Source organism: Mytilus californianus, unplaced genomic scaffold, assembly GCF_021869535.1.
Source record: "Mytilus californianus isolate M0D057914Y unplaced genomic scaffold, xbMytCali1.0.p SCAF_77, whole genome shotgun sequence".
Taxonomy (NCBI): domain Eukaryota; kingdom Metazoa; phylum Mollusca; class Bivalvia; order Mytilida; family Mytilidae; genus Mytilus; species Mytilus californianus.
In genome coordinates, this window is record NW_026262731.1 from 201,332 (window position 1) to 224,129 (window position 22,798).

Sequence of the window (22,798 nt, forward strand, 5' to 3'; positions counted from 1 at the left end):
AGTGTTGAAAATCTGTTGTGTGAGGAGAGTCGTCGATCTCCTGCACCACACGCAGCTGGTGTTACTCCGCCTCGACCCCTACCCCGCGACCTGGTATCAGAAGACTTTTGAGAGGATGGATGTGCTGGCTTCTTTTGGACGTTCTTCTGTTCTGGAGAACGAAGAGGAGACGGGCTTTAGTAGACTTTGTACAGGATGCAGATATACTAGTAGACGTTTTATTTGATGCAGATGGAGGAAGACTATTTAAGACGGATAAATCATCTATGTCACTAGGAAGATCCCAGATAGATTCACTGCCCCAACTGTCTGATTTAACTGCACCTTTTTTACCTGATTTCTTTTTTTTTTTTCATTTTTTTAGGTGATGACATTGAGCTCTGTAAGAAAGATTCAGTTGACTGGGTACTGGTTTTAGGTGTTGGTTTTCTTGGAATTAATATTTTATCGTTAGGTTTTGTTTCAACAGGCAACATTGTAAATGTTTCAGCATCAATTGGCCAGGTCATGCGAGTTTGTGTATGCTCCTGACTGAATGAGCGGACAACTTTGCTTGCGTACGATGGTCCGTTCGAAACAAGGAGATCATTTGAAACAGAAGCTGTCTGTTTAGCTTATGGGTAACTGACGTTTCTTTCTGTTTTAATTTTAATAATATTTTTTTCTTTAAGGTAAACAGGGCAGTCCCTAGATGATGAAAAATGTATTTCACCACTGTTTACGCATTTAGAAGATTCAGAGCTACAGGTTGTTCCCTCGTGTCCTTCGTCAGAACACTTGAAGCATCTCTGCGTACCACAAAATTGTTTGGTTCCATGACCAAACTTTTGACAAGTGAAGCATCGAGTTGGGTTAGGGATAAACCTGTCAACTTTGATTCCAAAGCATCCTAAAGTAATAGCTGGAGGAGGAGTTGGAGTTCTAAAGGTCAAAAGATATGTATTTAATTTGATTGTATTTCCATTCTTTTTTATTTGAAATCTAACAACATCAGTTACACCTTGGCTTGAAAGTTCCTCACAAATTTCTTCCACGGTGAGGTCACCAAGGTAATGACTTCTGTCTCGAATGATTCCTTTACAACTGTTTAAACTATTGTGAGTGGAGGCAGAAACAGGAAAGTCTGTAATTGTTTCATTGTCAGCAAATTTGTTGATTTACTTTTGTTGGAACATTCAACCAACAAATTTCCTGATCTCATTTTTGAAACTTTTTTAACTGTGCCAGCAACGCTTTGGATTTGTTTATGAATCACAAAGGGGTATATTTGTGAAATAAATATGATTTTACAATTAATATTAACATAATTTCTTATCATTAACACATAAAAAGTACATGTAATTGAAATGTGATTGAATAGTTATTTAGCAATACTTTGTTTTTCAATGTAATTAATTAAATTACCATATTACATGTAAATTTAAAAATGCTCAATTACAAATGTAAAATTGAAATGCATAATAAAATTGAGAATGGAAATGGGGAATGTGTCAAAGAGACAACAACCCGACCATACGTACCGGCAGACAACAGCCGAAGGCCACCAATGGGTCTTCAATGCAGCGAGAAACTCCCGCACCAGGAGGCGTCCTTCAGCTGGCCCCTAAACAAATATGTATACTAGTTCAGTAATAATGGACGTCATACTAAACTCCAAATTATACACAAGAAACCAAAAAATAAAAATGATACAAGACTAACAAAGGCCAGAGGCTCCTGACTTGGGACAGGCGCAAAAATGCGGCGGGGTTAAACATGTTTTTTGAGATCTCAACCCTTTATTACCATAATATTTCCAGTTACCCCATCCCTGACTGAAACCATCTCAAAAAGAAGACAACGTATCGTATATGCGGAGTATGTGCAATGTCTCTTACAACCAGGCGTTTATATGCAAGTATAAGTCATGGACAGATAAAAACAACCGGGTGGCCTCCAGCACCCAACAGAGAATTTCGTTCTTTTGGAAATTGTTGTTCGACAAAATGTGATAATGTACATTTTGTAAGTGCAATTTCCGTTTGAAAAGATTCTCTGAAAGAAACGATAATAGATTTATTTTTTGTGCAACACAACACCAAAAAAGATTTTTTCCAGCTAATAACAATGCTTTAATCCTCATTGAAGACATTGTAAATGTTGATTAACTATACGTGGCAATGCAGTCAGTAAACTGCATCGTTAAAAACGCGCCCTCAGAAATAAACTGACTTCAAAAAAGCCATACAAGCCAACCATTAGTCTGCGATAAGCACAAATCATAAAAGTATCGATTATAACACCAGATGAACATTCAATTTCAGAATACTGAAAATAACGTTGAAACATTGTAAGTTATTTATCAAACTTGCATGAATTCCACTAGTTGATACAATGTATATTTATGTGGTTGGTCTAGTAATGTGAAAGAAAACCTTTTTTTTTCCTTTTTTATAATAGATAAGTCATTCACTGAAATGAGTATGGCCCCATAACATAGAATGTTAATGATATGCTGTCGCTCCAAATTAAACTGAAAACCTATTGAAAACGATCTGCGCATAGGCGGGTGTGATTTTGTTAGTTTTTATGGACCTCCTCTTATTTGAATTTGCCTTGGAGTTCTGTATTTCTTAATTACATTTGCAATGTTTATTCTACATCAATGATCAATATCAATTGATTAACAGACCAAGTTGACAACCAAATGTGGAACGAAGTTTATAAAAAGGAAGAATTGCTGCATAAAAGCAATATGAAACGTGTGGGCAAATACTTCCAGAAGACAGTGTGCCTTTCATATTCCCCACCTATTATACAAACCAGCTTATAGCACAATTCGAAATATGTTTCATGCTTTTTATTACTTGATTCAAACTAATAAGTGGTAACAACTAAAAAGTATGATGTTCGTTTAAATACATATGAACAGTTCAATAAATAAGTACAGTTTCGAAAACTCCTACATTTTACTCGTAAAGATTTATCTTTATGGATGTTGGGTCTAGATTATTGACCTGGAGGCGGGTTGTTTTTGAAAACAAATGGTGTGTTTTTATGAAAAGCAGCTAGCTTTGTCAACAACAGTAACAAAAGATCAGAAATGTAAATCATGTAATAGAGGGAAATTAACGAATTAAACGTTACACAGAGACATGTTACAGTCATGTAGTTTTGTGTTCTATAAGCGATTTTTTTTGTGTTGGAAAATTGTCATGCTAATGTGACTTACACATTACATTGAGAGTTTCATCAGTATATTTACATAGAGCGCTAGACACAGTGCAGGCGGGGAGAGAACAACAATTTGCTTCCGCAAATTTGCAGATTTAACATTGTTGTGCTGATATTGAGAGTAATTATGAGTATACTATTTGTTTTAGCCGTGTATCACCTTCACTGGTGATCCAATGATGGATCTGTCGTAGAGTTGTCACATTCTTAGAGAATCATATAATTTTAATTCAGTAACTGTTTCAGTTTATTTTCACAAGATGATCCACGCCTAAATAGATTGAATGTTGATTGTTGCTATTTTTAGACATTGTATACATATTGACACTGACGAAGGCTATTTGTTAAGCCAAAATATTTGTCAACACGATTTTCTAACATCATCTTCGTATAATACCATATCATATTAGTACCGTTGTGCATATCTTTTGATTTATATATTTTTTTCCTTATCTGCGCAGTATAGTCTATTCTAGACGATCCCGTATATATTATATTTGATGGTTGGTCCTTGTAATAGACTTATATATATATATAGATACATATATAAAACAGTGTTTACATTGACATTATAAAGGACTGTTTGTATTTATATACTAAATTGCTAGAAATTATCAACTCCTCGTATTTATGCAGAAACAGCTTACCTACGAATATTTCATGAGATATTGACACACCAACAGGCTAAAATATAAAATAAAGAAATGTCAGTATGATTACAATAATAGTAGTTTTAACACAGTTTCAAACGAAATTCGTCTATTTTAAAGCAAACTCTAACATGATATGTTTTCAACATGTGAGGTCATTTCTTTTTTGATGGCAATATAAATAATGAACATCATTGTTCCGTATTCTTTAATTCAAAAGATTCCTTACATGAAAAATCAAAACATGATTTTTAATGTATCTCAATTTGAATTGTTAACAAAAAAAACAAATTTCAGTTCTAATTTAGGTCAATGTTAAATACCAGACTTCAAACTTTAGTTGAATATCATTTGCATGGTCTGTCAGTTTTCTATACAATATCAGGTATCCTGTTTAAAGTTTGATTTCAAATACAACCACCTATTTTAATATGTCGCAATATAAGGTACACGTATATATAATACAATTATAAATATTGGGGTTTGTCCACAGGAATCGCAAAATATCATATTTAAGTTCAAATGCGGAAGCCGTTGGGATAAAATGGAATTTATATCAAATAACGTTTCACTAAAATGCTGAATATGTGATGATATTGCACAATGGACACTCTGTCTTTTCAAGTCAATAACTTATAATGGATAACATAACGCATTCATTTCATCATCTTGTCGTATTCAACTCTGGATGCAATAGTTTCAGGTAAGCATATTTAGCTTAATAAACATGGTCATTCTACGTTTTATCTATCTTAAAAACCTAAGTTAAACTAGGTTTTTTTCGGAGAGTAAAAAGTGGCGGACGGCTTCCAACAGTTTTTGTGCAATAACTTATGAACCATTCAACCATTGATTTTAAAATTTTGATGTGTTAATACTAATGACAAAATGGAGGTAAAATTCAATATAGACGATTTTCACTTTAACCGTTCATGAGTTACCGTATGTCCCTTGATCTATTGGAAACTGGCGGCTGCCAACAGTGTCCGTGCAATGGCTTATAAACCGTTCAAGCAATGCTTTTCAAATTGTGATATGCTGATACTGATGACAAAATGGAGGTAAAGTTCGATATATACGATTTTGATTTTTACCGTTCAGGAGTTGTCCTTGATTTATTGGAAACTGGCACTTTATTTCGTTTCCGTTAAATAACTTATGATACAATTTCTATCATAAATAAGTATCTATGAATAAATGATGACAGTATTTATCCGATGTTTAAATTTTGTAAAAACGACTGTATATATAACATTTTTGTCAGTAGACTTGTTACTACTAAAATCCAGTACTGTATATATGATGTCATATGTATGTCTATATCCCTGTTGGCAAACTTTGGTCATTTTTTATCCATAGTTTGTTTTCTGATTTTTAGGACTGTAGCTTTAGACACATTTTAAAAAGATTTTTTTTTTTTTTACACAAAATAGAACATGATCTTTTTTCAACATGTAAGGTCATAACTTCTTTGTTTGGATTATAAATAATGAACATTATCGTTCCGTATGCATTTATTCAAAAAATAACTTAAATAGCAAAATACTGAACACGATATTTAAATCATTTTTTTAAGTTTAAATTCAGTACCGTAACTATAATTGTTAAACTACAATTTTACAATTCTTATTTAGGTCAATGTTAAATACAAGACTTCAAGCTTAAGTTCAAATATCATTTGCATGGTCTGTCAATTTTCTATTAAAAAAAATATGAGGCATCCTGTTTAAATGTTTATTTAAAATACAACAAATAATTTAAAATATGTCACAATATACATGATATAAGGTACACACATATACATAAAACAAATATAAATATTGGGGTGTGTCCAATTGAATCACACAATATCACTTTTAAGTTCAAATGCAGTATCCGTTGTGTTAAAATGGAAGGTCTATCAAATAACCTTTCACAACAATGACGAATGTGTGATGATATTGCACAATAAACACTCTGAACTTTCAAGCCAATAACTCAAAATGGACAACATACAGTATTCATTTCATCATCTTTGTTTTATTTACATTGGTAAATGGATTAAGTAGTTTCAGGAAAGCATAATAAGTTTAGTAAATATTGTCATCCTACGTTTTATCAATCTAAAAAAAATAATTTTAATATCTTTGAAATGTAACCACAACAAAATACAATTACACGCTTTCAGTAAATATGTTAACTCAATCTTGACAAATTGATTTGATTGTAAATGTCCTCATGTTAGTCTTTAATATATAGAAACCAAGTAAAGACAATTAAACTCTCTTTGCGATGTATTCACATAATTTCAAATATTGTTTAAAAACTACACCATTAAATAACAAAGTAGGATAACCGTTGTCACTTGTTAGATGTGAGTCGTTTATTCTTTAACAATGATAAGGGGGAAATAACTGATTATTAGAAATAAATCAAATTATCACGAAAAGACAGTATTGAACACGTTCATTTTCTCAATTATGTTTGTGATTTTGAGAAAATTGATGTAAAATTTGTTAATAACGAACTAATCGAATGTGCAAATAAATTGAAACTGATAATATTACTATCAAAAACCGATTTATTTTTCTGGCGACGTTATTAGTAATTTTTTTTTTACTTTGTACCATATTGTTTAAATCGTTCTTTAAGCGATACTATGTACCCGCCCTCTTTATATTTATAATTACTTAATTAAGATAAACTTGTTTCAACGGCTTTCCTTTGTTATAAAATGTCGAATACTGACTTTCTTTTCGAAGAAAAATCAACAAAAATTAGAAATATCAGTGAAAGGAATACAAAGAGTGCAAGTTGTTTTCATAATTTATGTATTTGTTTTGTAACATAAAATTAACATGAAAATCATGATAACTTGGGTGAATGCCAATGAACCAACATCACAACCAGATACGATTTCAACCATTTTAAAGCAAACATACCCGCCATGCGAATCTACAAGCGCTTAAATTGTCGTAATCAACAAGATCACAACCTGTAATATTACAGTATAGACAATTATTTCTGACATCTAAAGAACTAAGATCGCGCAGCATGTCGCTAGAGTATTGAGACACCGACGTATCATATCGGTCATTCAATTCGTGATTGTGACCGTAAAATTTCAGTCGTTCTTCCTCATAATTCTGTTGGAGTAGTTTTTGTATAAAATTGGGTAAAATCTACAAAATTAAATTGTACAATGTTTACCTATAAAATCGTAATTGCACGGTAGATGAAATTCTGCATTTGTGAACATGCTTCCACAATAAATCACTTTATTTGTAATACACATTTTAACCGTTGAAAACAATTATTGGTTATATATGAAAGAGGGACGAAAGATACCAGAGGGACAAGTCAAACTCATAGATCGAAAACAAACTGACAACGCCATGGCCAAAAATAAAAAGACAAACAGACAAATAATAGAACAGATGACACAACATAGAAAACCAAAGACTAAGCAACACTAACTCCACCAAAAACTGGGTTTGAATTACGATTATACCAAAGATCTTTGCCATTTATATATCCATAATTGTTTTTGTAGGATCACATTATCATTTGTGTAAAATTCTGATACGTGATCATAAACCAGAATTTAAAATCGTTATTCTTTTGTTAAGATTGATGAAGACAGAACAAAATATGTTTTCTTAATGCATTAAAAAATACAAGACGTATACATTAAGATCAATTACATTTTTCAAATCGACTTATTGAAAAGATCAGTTCAATGTTTCTTTTGTTATGAGGATAGGAGTCTATAAATACTATGGTAAATAGTGGTGTTTTAGATGTATTATTAAACCGGCTATGTTCGTCATACCTCGCCTACATTTAAAACGTCCATAGCGTGTATTGACAATCCTTTTAGGTCATTTGTTATAGGTAATAAACCCTTTGTTTGTTGCAAATGAGTTCTCGTTGACAGTTTGACTGAGAAGCAGTTTATTGAAAAAGAAACAATAAATATCATAAATGTACATTGTATCTGACGAACTTCATGTTTGAAATGAAAATTGTGTGTTTCAAATTAAAATGCCACATGTGAACATGTTGTATGCTAGTCCAATATTTCTCTTATTAAATATTAACCTGTCCTATATTTCACATTTTTAAGCCTGCATCAACATAACCAAACCTCTCTTTTTTCAAAGGGTACTTGAAAGAAGCGCCTTAGTAGTCAGAAAAATCAAATACCAAACAAGATTTAATGTGAAAAATATCAAAATACCCTGATCATTTGTTAAACAAAAGGAATAATCAGACAAACTATTCTACAACTTTCCACACAGCTTACTGTAGAACGAATGGTAGTAAACAATTAGGGAAAGATATCATATCTAAACGATCCGGTTATGTACCGTTCTTCATTAATATTACGTTTTGTTAAAATGTGATATCCAGCATGAAGAAAGGAGATTATCATCTTACTTTTGTATAAAATATATACATGTATATGAAAAAAAAAAGAAAAGAAGGAAAATAACATTTTTTAGTGCTGATGGTAAAATCATTTAGTGAATTTCGCAATCGTCCGTTAAGTTTCGTTTTATTGTGATATTTAAGAATTGTGGGGACAAGAAGTGTTATATCTCAAGTATTGTACATCAAATAGTTTCAACATGTTATTTGATGCTTTTGATATTTTTATATAATTTATCTTCCATACTTAGTCTGTTGTATGTATGCATTCCTTTGCCACCTTGTATGTGTGATAACACAAATTTAAGCGCGTTTGACTGTTTTGGTCACCTAAAAAATTAAGTTTTGGTATATTGAAATTTCAAACATGAGTCAGAGGCTTAATTATTTGTGTGGCCTTTGTATTTAATGCCTAATCAATTTTTAAACTATTTTACAACATAAAGTTATCGAGGTCTATCTATCTATTTACCTATGATTTGTTATCACTCGGTAGTTTTACAGAATATTTTCTAATCCTCTCATCATTAACTCATTTTACATGTATGTTTAGAATTTAGGACATCTCTCTTCTTGACTATATATTTACTAGGCATAAACAAATAAAACAAATATCTTGACATCGACCAACGGTGCATCAAGAATAAACAATATTATTAAGCCAAATATTGGGTTATTAAGCATTGTAATCCACAGTTAATGGTCCAATATCTTAACCTTAGATTTGTTTAATGTTTATTATTTTAGATGGAATAATTATTTATAAAGAACAGAAATCATGGACATGTTCATCCTACTGACTGTTCTCCAGGTATGTATAATTTAAAATCTGACATATCTTCAATTATAGAATGGTTCTTTTCTGTATCTCAGTCTTGTTTCGGGTTAAGGAAGTTTACCATGAAATTGTCACATCAACGTTAAATTTAGTAATGATGTTCATTTAATGCAAACGATTTGATTCACATTCCAAATAACTGTTTTGACCCCGATTTCATGGTTCCCTAATCAATGCTAATCACAGAAATGTAAAGTGTGAAATCAGTTCATTCCCAGTATAATATTTGATTCAAATTAATTTACTATTGGATCAACTTCAAACTTTAGTACAAATGTCCATTATGATGTTTTCCACGGTTCATTTAAGGCGGACATATTGCAGTGTAAGCGTGGCATGATGTTTTATGAATTCATACCCGTGTTCACACAGTCTTGAGCAATCAAGGATTGTTGTTTGTTTTACGTCCAGTGGAAAATACTTCATGCATTTTCAGAACGAAACAAATTATTGATAAATACAAAAGGATGGTTCTGCAATTGGTGAATGACTTTGGAAAATGTGGACATTTTGGTTAGGAATCAAGATCACAGTTAGAGGCAACAGTAGTTAATCGACTTTCATATCTCACAAATCAGTCATTTATCATCGTAATTAGGTTTGGTTTTCATTAATTTTCTGTAAATAGAATATTGAATTATTGGAAACAATATGGTTTTTCTACCATTAATTTCTAACAAATGCTCATATCCTCACACGATATGCGTTGAATGGAATAATGATTGATTGTTGTTTGCCTTACGTTCAATGGCATACATTTCATGGATGTTCAGGATGAAAACAAATTATGAAAAACAAAAGGTCGGTCCTGTAGTAGGAATAGACCGGGATTAGAGGTGGAGAATTTGGAATTCCACAGGGGGTTTATTAAAAAGAGACAGAAATAAAGCATTGTGACAGGCTAACTTCAAAATACCCTCAAGCAGTTGGTGCAAGTGTTCTTCGTGTGCGTAGAGCATGGCGCTCTTTCTACATGAACAGCGAATTTAACGTTCCCATCCTGACTTGACATGTCTGCGTATTTATAAATCCAGCACTGCACAACGTACGCCCCACGAATTTTGGCAGGGTTCATGTAGCTTAGTCTTTAGTTTTCTATTTTGTGTTTTGTGTACTGTTTTCGGTTTTTTTCGTCGATTTTCGTTTTTTGCCATGATATTGACAGTTTGTTTTCGAATAACCCTTTGGTATTTTTCACCTCTCTTTAGCAAGGGTTTAACTGCCATCTAGGATTGCAAGTATCCATTTTAAAGTGTTGATAGACAGATATTTCCTTACACCACCAGTGCGTCGCAGATTCTCCTCCCGGAATTGTATTGTCCGTATTACATTAAAATGTATCCATAATAAATAATTGAACTATAACCAGTTTCAGACCACAGTTCAAAGCTTTAAAATCAGTCTGATAGTATACTTATTAACATATTTTACTTATTGAAAGATTTAACTATAACTATTTCACTAACGTAAGAGCAACACAATATTGTTAAATGAATGATGTTATAGTAACTTCAGTTTCATTGTTTTCTGGACAACCACTTATGAACACCTTTCAAGATCAAATGGTATTCAACTGGATGGAGTCGAATAAAAAGTCCCATTCAATTTATTTGTGGCCATTACATCATCAGACAAAAGTTTGTTTGGTAATCTATTCCGTCGTTTCCGTCATTTATCTTCAGTTGCACGAACTGAAATAAACGAGGTTTCACAAATTTCAGATGAATTCTTAGAAATTTCAAACCGTCATATTCAGTAGCAAATATATAATCTTATATACATTTCACATAAATGTCTAGGTCAGTTTTTCCTTTCGTTTAATGTGTTTGAGCTTTTGGTTTTGCCATTTGATAAAGGACTTTCCGTTTTGAATTTGCCTTAGAATTCGTTATTTTTGTTATATTACTTTTTTCTCAACACTTTCACTGCCGGAATTATGATTCAATAGAAAATTATGTAGGAATTGAATTTGACGAATATTAAAATCAACAGTAGTTTACCGATGTTTAATTTAAAAGTCAATCATTCTTCATCGTAACTCGGTTGGGTTTGCTTTAATGTTCAGTTTTTCGACACACTAAGGTTTTTTTTCTACCACTGGATCAGATTGCCCTATCTGTAATTGACACAAATTTTCTTTATTAAAAGCTATAAAATAACATTAACAGTACTAATTCTTCTGCACCAGATGCGTGTTTCGACGAAACCTGTCTCCTTCGTGATAATCGAGGCCTATTCTAGAGGTGGCGTGAATCAGATGTGGATACTAATAAATTCCAAAGATCTTTTAGAGTACATACAATCTAAGACTCTTTCATTTTGCAATAGTATTAAAACATTTGACTTTTCTACACTTCCCCATTCCAAACGAAAAGAAAAATTGAAAGAGCTTCCCAATTGTGAACTTTACATTTCTATGTAGCAACATTCCAGCAGCGCCTGCATACGGAGTATATATCTCCCAGCTGATTCGGCATTCTATTGCTTGTATTTCCTATCATGATTTCCATGATAGAGGGTTGCTGCTCACAAGGAAGCTAGTAATCCAAGAGTTCCAAGTGGTGCAGTTGAAATCATCCCTACGTAAATTTAACGGACGCCATCACGCGTTGGTTAATTCGTTATGAAATATTCGTTTCACAGATGATGGCGTATATGTTCTTGATGTCGTGACTACAATACCGTCTCCTTTTCACCAATGTGACCTACCGAATTAGACTTATAACCGGGTGTGTACTAACATGAGCAACGCGACGGGTACCCCATGTGGAGCAGGATCTGCATACCATTCCGAAGCACCTGAGATCACCCCCAGTTTTTGGTGGGGTTCGTGTTGCTCAGTCTTTAGTTTTCTATGTTGTGTTTTGTGTACTATTGTTTGTCTGTTGGTCTTTTTCTTTTTTAACCATGGCGTTTTCAGTTTATTTTAGACTTATGAGTTTGAATGTCCCTCTGGTATTTTTGCCTCTCTTTTAAAGTATAGCAGAAAGCTGGGCATGGAATCAGAGCTTCCATGAGAGAGATGTATTCCTTAATTTAAAATAATTTCCAAAATTTTGTAAGGGCAAAGTATTATAACACTTCATCCGTATAACTTCGTATTTGATTTGGCCTACCAAGATTATTGGCGAATCTTATCTAGACTCAACGCCCGTCTGCATACACAATTTAAGGTTGTTTTTTTATGAGTTTTTATGTGCTCACAAACCATTGCCTATGTGCGTCTGTGTTAACAAAATACAATTTTGATAGAATACTTGCTTTAATTATTGATGAATATGCATTTATTTTTTTTTGTAGATGTTATCATTAAATGAAGCATACAACTTCACCTGTCCATCGCAGGCACACTGGAATATTCGGGCAAAATCCATGTGTGAGCCTTCAAGAAATTATACTTGTTTATTTAACGTAACTTTTAGAGTAAATGTATACAGAGATAGATGTAACAGACCTAGAATTTTAGGTTCTGGTATGTAAATAACTAATATTTGTCCTGTTAATAATAGCATGTAAATTTATTTAGTTTTGAGCTTGATTAGAGTAATAAATAATAGTCGTTTTTATTAATTATTGTATTTCATTGTAAATAAATAACTTTGTTGTGAACGTATTTGATTACATGTACCAAAATTAAGAAGTGGCACATACAGCGGAATATAACTTATACTGTCAAATAATTAATAAAGTATTAAGCACTTTCTTTACTTAACATTTGCAGGTTATAAGTACGTCTTTCAGCCGAACTTAAACAGAGCAACATGCAGTGTAACTCGATATCAGCCTTTCATTTTTGACACAATCGGGCACAGTGACTGCACCTATCAAAAATCACTCTGTAACAGCTTAGGTCAGGAGACGTATGAAAACGGCAACACTGCGGTCGACAGAAAATGTATTTGTAATACCGATAGAGGATATTCGTTTGTCAAGAACTTGCAAAACCAGTGTTACTGCAATCCTTCAACTGAAGATTGCTCCTGCTATCTCGGAATAAATCCATACAACGAAACGGTTGTACTGAAAGGTAAATTACTATTCTCTTTTTGTCAGGTCTAAATACTATCAATATGTAACAAACATAGGGAGCTGTCTCACTATTAATGATGCCAAAAAGATGTTATTTGATTTATATTTAGGTAAAGTTTAGCATCTCATTGACCAATATTCCATCATTTTAATTTTCTAAAGAAACTTAACAACAGACTAGAACACTTTCATCTTTAGATTATTACTAAAATTCAGTAATATTTTATATCGTTAATTCTTATGTCTTCTGATTAAATATTTTTCGGTAAAATTTCAGCCTTACTTTCATCAAACTTTTTTTACATAGATTTTAGCCTGTTTATTAAAATCCCTAACCAGTTTAGAGATTAAGGAAAGGATTATCAATATAATAAGGCCTTTTTTCTACTATTAGGTCGATTCCAGTGCCGGTGGACATTTAGATCCCAGGATATTTCCAGCCAAGTAGTCAACACTTTCATGTTGCTATCAATAATCATTGCAACGTTCATTTTAATGTAAATTTACTTTTTATTAAATGTTGAAATATTTGAAATACTAAGGATGTTTCTCTTCAGGCATAAATACCCTTATTGGTATTTGGCACACCTTTGTGGAATTTTGGCATGCAACTATGTTTTTTTTTAGTTTTAATTTGATATGAACTTTTAATTGTGCAACGAATTTATTTTTTGACATTTTCATCGTTCATGTATTGGTCCTAAGTCAGAATCCCTGTCAGGTTACTATTGAATTTATTCAGTTTGATGCATTATTTACAATTTCATAATTATCTCTTAAGAAATTTACATGTTGCACACAAATGTAAAGTAATAGCATCTTAATATACAGAAAACGAATCCCTCGTATATGTTTATAACCAAAGAAACTTTAATAGTGCAATGAAAACAATTGAGTGAATTTTCATACATGCTAGTTATCGAGATTGTGCAAACTAATTTGTTACCGAACATTACAACTGACGGGAAATGTTCCGTTTATTCATGTGTATACCACTTACAGAACGGAAACATTTTAAAAGAAAAACAAACTTATCAGTTATATTTTTCAGATATGAAGTGCTATGATGACATGAAAATGACAAGAAGACGTTACTTAGGAGATAGGTAAGTGTTTGTTTATGTCTCAAATTATATGTTTTTGTTTTGTTCAATTTTTTTTATACATCAATCTACATATATATATATATATATTTAGTATGGCTCGTTGAATATATTTTTAAAAAACATAAATTTTAGTTTTCATGATGCGCAAGTGAATGTCTATTTCAAAGGTTTTTTTTTATATATACCAATACCAAATGGATACAGGTGTATCAGTTATGCTCACGGCGAAAGGTTCATACAATTTCAAAAGCTACATACTTTTAATTCATGTAAGTAACGTTGATAAAAATATTTGATTTGCTAGCTGTAACTTAGGGAGTTGAAATTATATAGTTTTATGATTATTTTTCTGATTCGATCTGTACAAAACTATGCGACAATAATAATGTTTATGCGTATTTTTTATAGGTTTAATATATCACGGAAGATTAAGATCGTTGAGTTTGACAACTACAGATACAACGTAAACAATGTTCCTACAAGTAAGTTAAAACCTGATTTAAAAAATATCAATCTGAAATAATAAAGTAATTCGAAGACAATAATCGGGTTTTTTTGGCGTCGCATTGTGTAAGTCTTCATCGTTATAAATTAAAAGAAACCAGATACAATAACCAAAATAAGCGTACCCTGCTGTGCATGCATCATGCAAATTTAAACTCAATCAAATGTCACAATCGGGAATAGGACACAATCGGAAGAATTACAGATTAGTCGAATATACTGATATCTACGATTTTATGACCATGAATACTAGTACATATCGCTAGTTAGTTGAGACACCGACACATCGCATCGGCCAACCAATTCGTGATGGTGCCCGTAAAACTTATGAAATGTTGATTGTTCTTCCTCTTAACTCCCTGGGAGCAGTTCTGGTGTAAGGCCCTTGTTAACGAAGTCCGCAAAGTGTGAACATTCACGAGCAAGAAGTATAAGTTGAGATATGAAAACCCCATACGACAGGGCAGAGGGTATGTAACTGCTGAGAAATGTGAAGTTGGCAATTGGAAAATCATCTCGTTTGTCATAGATTCTAGCTAGAAATATCAAGGGAAAAACAAGTTACGAAGCAGACCTTTTACTTTCGATAGTATCCTTTATATTAAGTTCATTGGCATTTATGTAAGCACTCATTGAAATGTGAGTTATTGAGTGACATGACATCGTCAATATAACTGAAGGTGAAATTGGAGAATTTGGCAAGACAATTTTCTTTGTCTTTGAGAGGTTTTTGTGTGAATTCATATTTATACGAGTACAAAAAACAAATCGACCAGTAATGATGCACAATAATTCCTATTCAATACCGATTGTCTGCTGATATATGTATCCATCCAACCAACACATATGTGGTTGATAAAAAAGACCAGCACTTTGATAATATCATCTTCGTTGTACTTGCTGTCAGAATCAGTGTGCTACTGTACAAAGTCAGATTTTTCATGACTCAAACAGACGGATGACCTGAAAATAATTAGAAGATTTTTTATTTGTTTTTATTTGATAAAATGATAGATCAAATGAAGAATGTAGTAAGCAATTTGATATATCATCCAAAGGGATCTTCCCAGAATATTTGGAACGTCCTCAAAATGATTTAAACCAAATCGCTAATTGATATGCATTTACCTTTGTTTTTTTTAGACTTGCCATCATCATAACTTTTGCTACATAGAACACACACACTAAATAAAACATTCAATTGAACATAGTTTATGTTTCAAACTATCAGTTAAAGTTACAGTCTTTGGTTGTGAAATCATACATTAATTAAAAAATGGACAATAACCATGTCGTGAAATCCAGTACACTTTTATCACCTGTTTTTCGTTTTTGTTTTGCAGCTGAATATCGCATCAAAGCAGCTAAATTTGTTATGATAGTATCATTTGCATACTGTAAGTACTTTAAAATATAGTTTGGAAGTAGTCTGTGCAAATGGTACTAGTATTAAAAGGTCCACACCAGAGAAGGAATCTTGCATTGAATAATTAAAAAAAACTCTCAGAAGGATTATTTATAATTATATGGTGCATGCCTAGAACAATATTGTTTTAATACAGCAATAATATTATTCATCGAGAGAATTGAAGATCGTTTGTGTTACAAAAAAAAGTAAAATAACCAAAATACCGAACTCCAAGAAAAAATCAAAACGGAAAGTCCCTTAACACATGGCAAAATCAAAAGCTCAAACACATAAAACGAATGGAAATCAACTGGCATATCCTGATTTTGTACAGGAATTTCCTTATGTAGCACTAGCTAACATCTCACTTGTATGACAGTAGCATATAATTACATTATATTGACAACAATGTGTGAGCAAAACAAACAGACATAAAAGGTAAAATTGTCAAAAATTGTAAATTTGGGAATAGCAGTCAACATTGTGTTATAATCTTAATCACAATAAAAACAAATATGTCAACAAAGAAAAAAAAATGGCATGTAGACACTCTATAGACAAAGCACATAAGCAAAAATGAAAAACAAGAATACAAAGGATGACCATGGCACAATAATACAATTTTATGAATTAAAATCCTATGAAACGTCAATTAAAAAAAGAGTTGAATATGTTTTATATACTTGAATGGCTATAAAACAAGTGTACGTGAACTAAAAAGAAAATCCCTTATATTATTTAAATCTTCATAAATATACTTCTATTGAATTATTGTCTTCCAGTATACTAAATCGTCGATATTTTCTCGTATGCAGTATCCTTAACTACGAGACCTCTCGTACGAACTTAAGCCACCTCACAGTGCAAGCTAAGGGGAAAAACCATGAAGAAAAAATGTAAACAAACGTGCGCTGGAAGATAAATAGTAATAAGTGGTTCTTAAAGAACAAATTGTAGACACTAAATCAATTAACAAGTGTTGAGGAAAAGTTTAATTAACAAATGGGGACGCATAGAAAATAAAAAGAAATATGACTCTATCAATAAACTTTTCCATGTGTTCCACTGCTCTGCGTTTATTAATGTCACTATCAGGTAAACTTCGGCAACAAACTCTAAGGTTAATTAGCTTGCGATCAACAACCACGGAATGACATATGTTTTCTACAATGCCTTATAGATTCGTAATAAATTTAAAAAAAAGTGCAAATAGGACTTAGTTTAGTATATCCTAAAACACACCCCCACAACGCGGGTCCGTGACTGAATTAAAATACATGTGCCTTATTTTATTGTCAGGATTTTCATTATCCGTATTGTCATCTGATAAAGTCATGCAGATTGTAAGGTGCACAGTTTTCTGTTTTCAGAGTCTTTCTGTTTGAACCCGTCCTGGTTTTTTTACTACATTATATATATTATTTGTTTTTAACTTGGTGTTGAGGGGGAAGAAAACAGACTTGTTAAATAGTGTACTATAGTGTAACATAGATTGAAACAACAACAGGAAGAATTTCAGGTTCTCCTGATAGAGGAGGGATTTAAAGAAGGTAACAAGTGAAATATACTATTGGTATTGGTATCGGACTCGACCCGTCACTTGTTAATTATTGGTAATATTAATTATATGGAAAACTCGACAAAAGGGCATGGAATGGTTTAATTTTTAAACAACACCATTGTCCTATATAAGTTATATATACAGTGTAATTCTATGATTCGTCGTTGTTACGTCATACCGGCTAACAAATTGGACCTCGTAATTTTAGTAGTATAGATGCTTGCATTGGTTCAATAATTTCGAAAACTTTATAATTACAAGAAACTCGTTTTACATGACTTTAAGTATCACAAAAGTGTCTTTTTAATTCAAATTACACAAGTCGGTTTTATATTTCAAATATACCTTAATTACTTAATATTATTTAAGTCAATAATTATTTGAAATCACTTGAAAAAAAAATCAGAAAACACAATGTTTTGGGATTGATATTTAAACTTTTAGTAAATAACGAGAACATTGTTAACAAATATTCAAAACTATTTTTCTGGTAATTATTAAACAGTGGTTTTGTTATAAGATTCTTTATAAAGGCGGCGCCCAGATGTCAAAGCCATGACGCAAAGATTAATTAAAAAAAAGGAAAACGATTTATATACTTGCTTGTTCGAAAGTAATAACGACATAACTGATTTCTTGTTGCTTTCTATAGGGTATTTGAAGTATGCTTTACTTAATGTTAATCTTTTTTTTTTTTAGCCATGACATTGCCCGTTTACTTTCGACTTATGAGTTTGAATGTCCCTTTGGAATAGCTTCTCTTTTACTTTCATATTTGTAATGTAATTTATTCTAATATGATTTCGAAAAAAAATGTAACATGTGTAAGGTTGATCTGGTGTCTTTCGCAATTTAGGATTATGAAATAGCAGAAAGCAATCTAGATCAGAAATAAAATAGATATCTTTTTATTAAGACTGTTTTTACAAGTTCATAAAATAATTCAATAGTTTTTCAACCTGGTCACTTAAGAGGAGATAACTCAGTTAACCTAACTTTTATGCAGACAAGTGAAGTGAATTTATCTCTTTTGTTTTGATGCAAAAAAGAGTCCCGTGACCCAAGTTCTACTTTTTTATATTCTGAAAGGTATTTAAGAGCTATCTTCTGATAATTTATCTATCTTCAAATTCTACTGTTAAGTTTTCTTTATATCATATAAAATTGGTTTTAACATGTATAATCCATACAAAATCTTACAATTTTGCACAATCTTTGGCTTGAAAAAAGTACATTGACACATCCTTTTTTATTTTGTTTGAAATATATTTAAAAGAAGGCAATACCTTATTTATATTGGAAAAAGAATTTACCAACAAGGTATTTGAGACTTTTTCGAAATTCCAAAGAATATTATAAGAAATTAAAAAAAAGAAAAAAAATTAAGTTCATCTTAAAATAAGAAAATGGAGAAAATTACAATCATCTCTGTTCATTAGAAGAACTTAAAACATCTTATATGATACAGCTTTTGGTCCTGGTAATGTCCTGATAATACTGCATTTTTCTTAACCAAACAAAGATCATACGGATCCTATGAATTATCGACCAATTGCTCTTACCAGTTGTGATTGCACAATGCTTGAACAGATGGTCAAGGATCGTCTCGTATGGTGCATGGAATCTAATTGGCTTTTAGCTAAAATCCAGTTCGGATTTTGACAGGGCCGTAGTACTCTTGATCACCTTTTTCATTTTCGATTTGAGTCTTTCATCATTAATGGTTTCGCGAAAAATGAGCTTGTGGTGTCATTTATTTTTACCTTAAATTCATTGTCTCTTTGACAAGCAATTGAATGTTAGAATTAACTCAAATATGTCTTTATGATCAGGAGAGGGGAGTCTCTCAGGGGAGCATTGTGTCTGTTGTTATTTTTAAAATTCCTTTCAGATTGTCTATTGACAACTGTAAAGATTTATTGACGTAGAACATGAAATTTTATCATTTTTTTCAGTTGTTGTTTGGATTATTGTCATGAGAATTATGCGACAATGGATTGGAAGTCGTATCAGTAAGTTCTTTAAATATACAGACCATAAGGTGACTGGGGAATATAAATGTGGTCTTTTTTATCTCTTGGATTTATAGCACTTAATTTTATGCAATACAGATGCGAGTCTTGAATATGAACAAAAGTTGAGTAGAAATATACAAGACTTATTGTCCTCTTTTTGATGAAATTGATTTTCACGATACTTTTGAAGATTAATGTGATTATCGTGCAAAAATGAAGCTGTCAAATATACACTAAATAAAAAAAAACATTAGTTAGAGAGAATACCAAACCCATTCATCATTAAAGAACCATTTCAACAACTTCTTCTGTGGCAAAATTTCTGCTCATATTCAAATTAAACAGTCCCAAAGGGTGGCTGGGGAATAGAAGTATGGTCATCATTGGTCTTCCTCCGACCGGCAGTAAAACCCTCGCTAAAGTGGGGCGTCAGTTTGGCTGTGCGGGATTTACAAATTTGCAGCCACGTCCGGCCAGAATGGGGACATTAAATTCGATGCCTCGTGTAAAGAGAGTGTCACGTTCTTTGCACGTTAAGAACCCTTGCAACAACTCTTTGAGGGGTCCGTAGGTGACCTGTTGCAAGGCTAAATTTCTGTCCCTATCCAATATACCCTCATTTCCCGTGGCAGTCTAAATTTCTCCGACCTTAATCCCGGACTCCTCTATTACAGAACCTACCTATTGTATTTATTGTTAATTTGTTCTCGTCCTGAATATGCATGAAATATTTGCCACTGGACGTTAAGCAACCAACAATCAATCAATCAAATTAAACATATTTTCTAACTGAAAGACTGAAAATGACCGTATCATATCAACATCAATACTGACAAGTTTGACTTTTTTCACATATTTATTGATCGTGTCTTGCTGATCATTTCACTATTTACAGTTTCTCTTAAATTTTTAATAGTTGTTTGCCTAAAACGCAAAAAGCGTACGAAATTGTTTATAAGGGAATCTATAAGTAATCACCTGACAAATTTGAATAGGTTGACATAGTTGTAGAACTTGCCAAACAATTGATAAACATGTCATTTAAGGGCAATTGCCCCTGTATGGAGTCGTTTGACTACTAAGGTCATGTTGACTTATTGGTAGGTCTTGTCTTGTTGATAATTTTTACTATGAAAATTTCTCTTTATTTATGATAATTTTCAATATTATAGACAAAAGTGATAACTGTCTTTTAAGGTACCAGTCTTGTATTACAACTCCAGTTTCCGGTGCATGTCAAAACATGGAGTGAAATAAAATAGTCCATTTTTTTCTGAATTTTTTTCTGGACTCAATTTTTTCTGTTTGATTAAAAGTTTATGCTGAATTGAAACATATATTTAGATTTTAAAAAAATCTTGGATCTTTTTGGGGATATCAAACCAGGAAAGTGGAAGGATATCATGTTTACTGGAAGTGGTGCGACCTAGTAAAAACAGCAAACAGAAAGTAGAAAAGAATTAGGGTTACATAACTTTTTATTCTTCATGGCATGACCCTTTTTTTTCTCGATTAAATCACAATTTCATATTAGTACATACATGATATGCACATGAAAAAAAAAATTCTATGTAGCATTTTATTTTAAAAATCTTTCAAAGATCAGCTGTTTAGCATGTAAGCCTATGGAGAACTCAATTACAAGACTGCAACCTGCATAGGGAATTTTTTTCCTATGTTCACTGCAAGGAAGTAGCTCATGTGGACTTTTGTGTGCCCAGAATGGCAAAACATCATGATTAAAGGTCTTTTTAAGAAAGAAAAATCAAGGGGTATCAAGTTACACTGAAAAAACCGAAATTATTTAATAATTAAGACACCATACAAAAGTATAAAAAGATATAAAGCACAACAGTTTGAGGTAAATTGAGATTCTGGTAGTATAACATATATGATTTTCAATTAAAAAGAGCAAAGAAAGATTTTTTCCTCCATGAAACCTATTTCTTGTGATGAAAATTCTAGTTGAGAAGTTTCATTGAAAATCAGTGTAAAGTTGAATAGACAGCTACATACAAAAGTTTTTTTTTCTTTAGGGTTATTATTTTCATGGCTCTAACGTTGACATTTAGGTAGAATATATATAAAATGAATTTTTGGTGAAAAGATTTTCATAAAATTTTCATTTTACAAGAGTCTATTACTTCTTTTCCTGTCTGCCGCACAGTTAATGGAAAATTCCATATTTGGGTTACAAATTTGTTTAAAAAGTTGAATTTTTCTAAAACTATCCATGATGGCAAGGATTTTTGTGCTTAGGTGTGACAAGTAATCAATATTCTTAAAAAAACAGCAACTTGAGTATTCATTTTGTTTATTATAGGATTTTATTGCAAATTTTATATGCATGGGGGTGTGAAGTACAGCCTAAAAACCATCATATAGTAGGCATGTATAAAGACATGTATAGTCAAAATAGAGAAAGGAATAGTCTTTCTTGTCTTTAAATAGTTGTATTGCAACAAATTCTTCAATACGAAAAAGTTTTGGGGTAGTTTTTCAATTTGACTAAAACAAGAGGCCCACTTGGATAGATTTCATGGAAAAAAGGGAGAGGGGTAAAATATTGAATATGGTTCGATCAAAGAGAAGGAAAAAATATAAATAATAAATAGGAATTCTCTTTTACCTTCACAGTATCCAAATAATTAGTAAACATTCATAAAGATAAACTAGAGATTTACTGATCATTTGATAGGCGTGACTTATTTCCTAATTTTGCCTTGTTTCAGAAAAGGGTACTCCTTTAATAATGGGATTATATTTAATAATACAACTAAACAATTCTTTTAATGTCATTTTTTATGTTCAAATATGGCTACTTAATGTAACAAAATAAATGATTTATTTTTTAAAGACATGTCATTACAGTTATAGGTAACAGTCTTGTACTACAACTCCAGTTTCCGGTGCATGTCAAAACATATACCTAGTAGTCCATTTTTTTCTAAATTTTTTTCTAGACTAATTTTTTTCTGTTTGTTTAAAAGTTTATGCTGAATTGAAACATATATTTAGATTTAATAAAAAAAAATGTGCATCTTTTTGGGGATATCAAACCAGG

General features: G+C 31.8%; 1 protein-coding gene across 1 annotated transcript in view; it reads left to right on the plus strand.

Moving 5' to 3' along the window:
- Nucleotides 1–4,282: 4,282 nt before the first annotated feature.
- Nucleotides 4,283–22,798, plus strand: part of LOC127710406 (uncharacterized) — a 36,065-nt gene continuing 17,549 nt past the window's right edge. Inside the window, exons 1-8 of the mRNA XM_052216236.1 lie at nucleotides 4,283–4,566; nucleotides 9,021–9,084; nucleotides 12,412–12,583; nucleotides 12,833–13,138; nucleotides 14,192–14,246; nucleotides 14,655–14,728; nucleotides 16,094–16,147; nucleotides 19,675–19,731. Coding sequence (XP_052072196.1) covers nucleotides 9,052–9,084; nucleotides 12,412–12,583; nucleotides 12,833–13,138; nucleotides 14,192–14,246; nucleotides 14,655–14,728; nucleotides 16,094–16,147; nucleotides 19,675–19,731 — 751 coding nt within the window. The 5' untranslated portion in view covers nucleotides 4,283–4,566; nucleotides 9,021–9,051. The remainder of the gene's footprint in view (nucleotides 4,567–9,020; nucleotides 9,085–12,411; nucleotides 12,584–12,832; nucleotides 13,139–14,191; nucleotides 14,247–14,654; nucleotides 14,729–16,093; nucleotides 16,148–19,674; nucleotides 19,732–22,798) is intronic.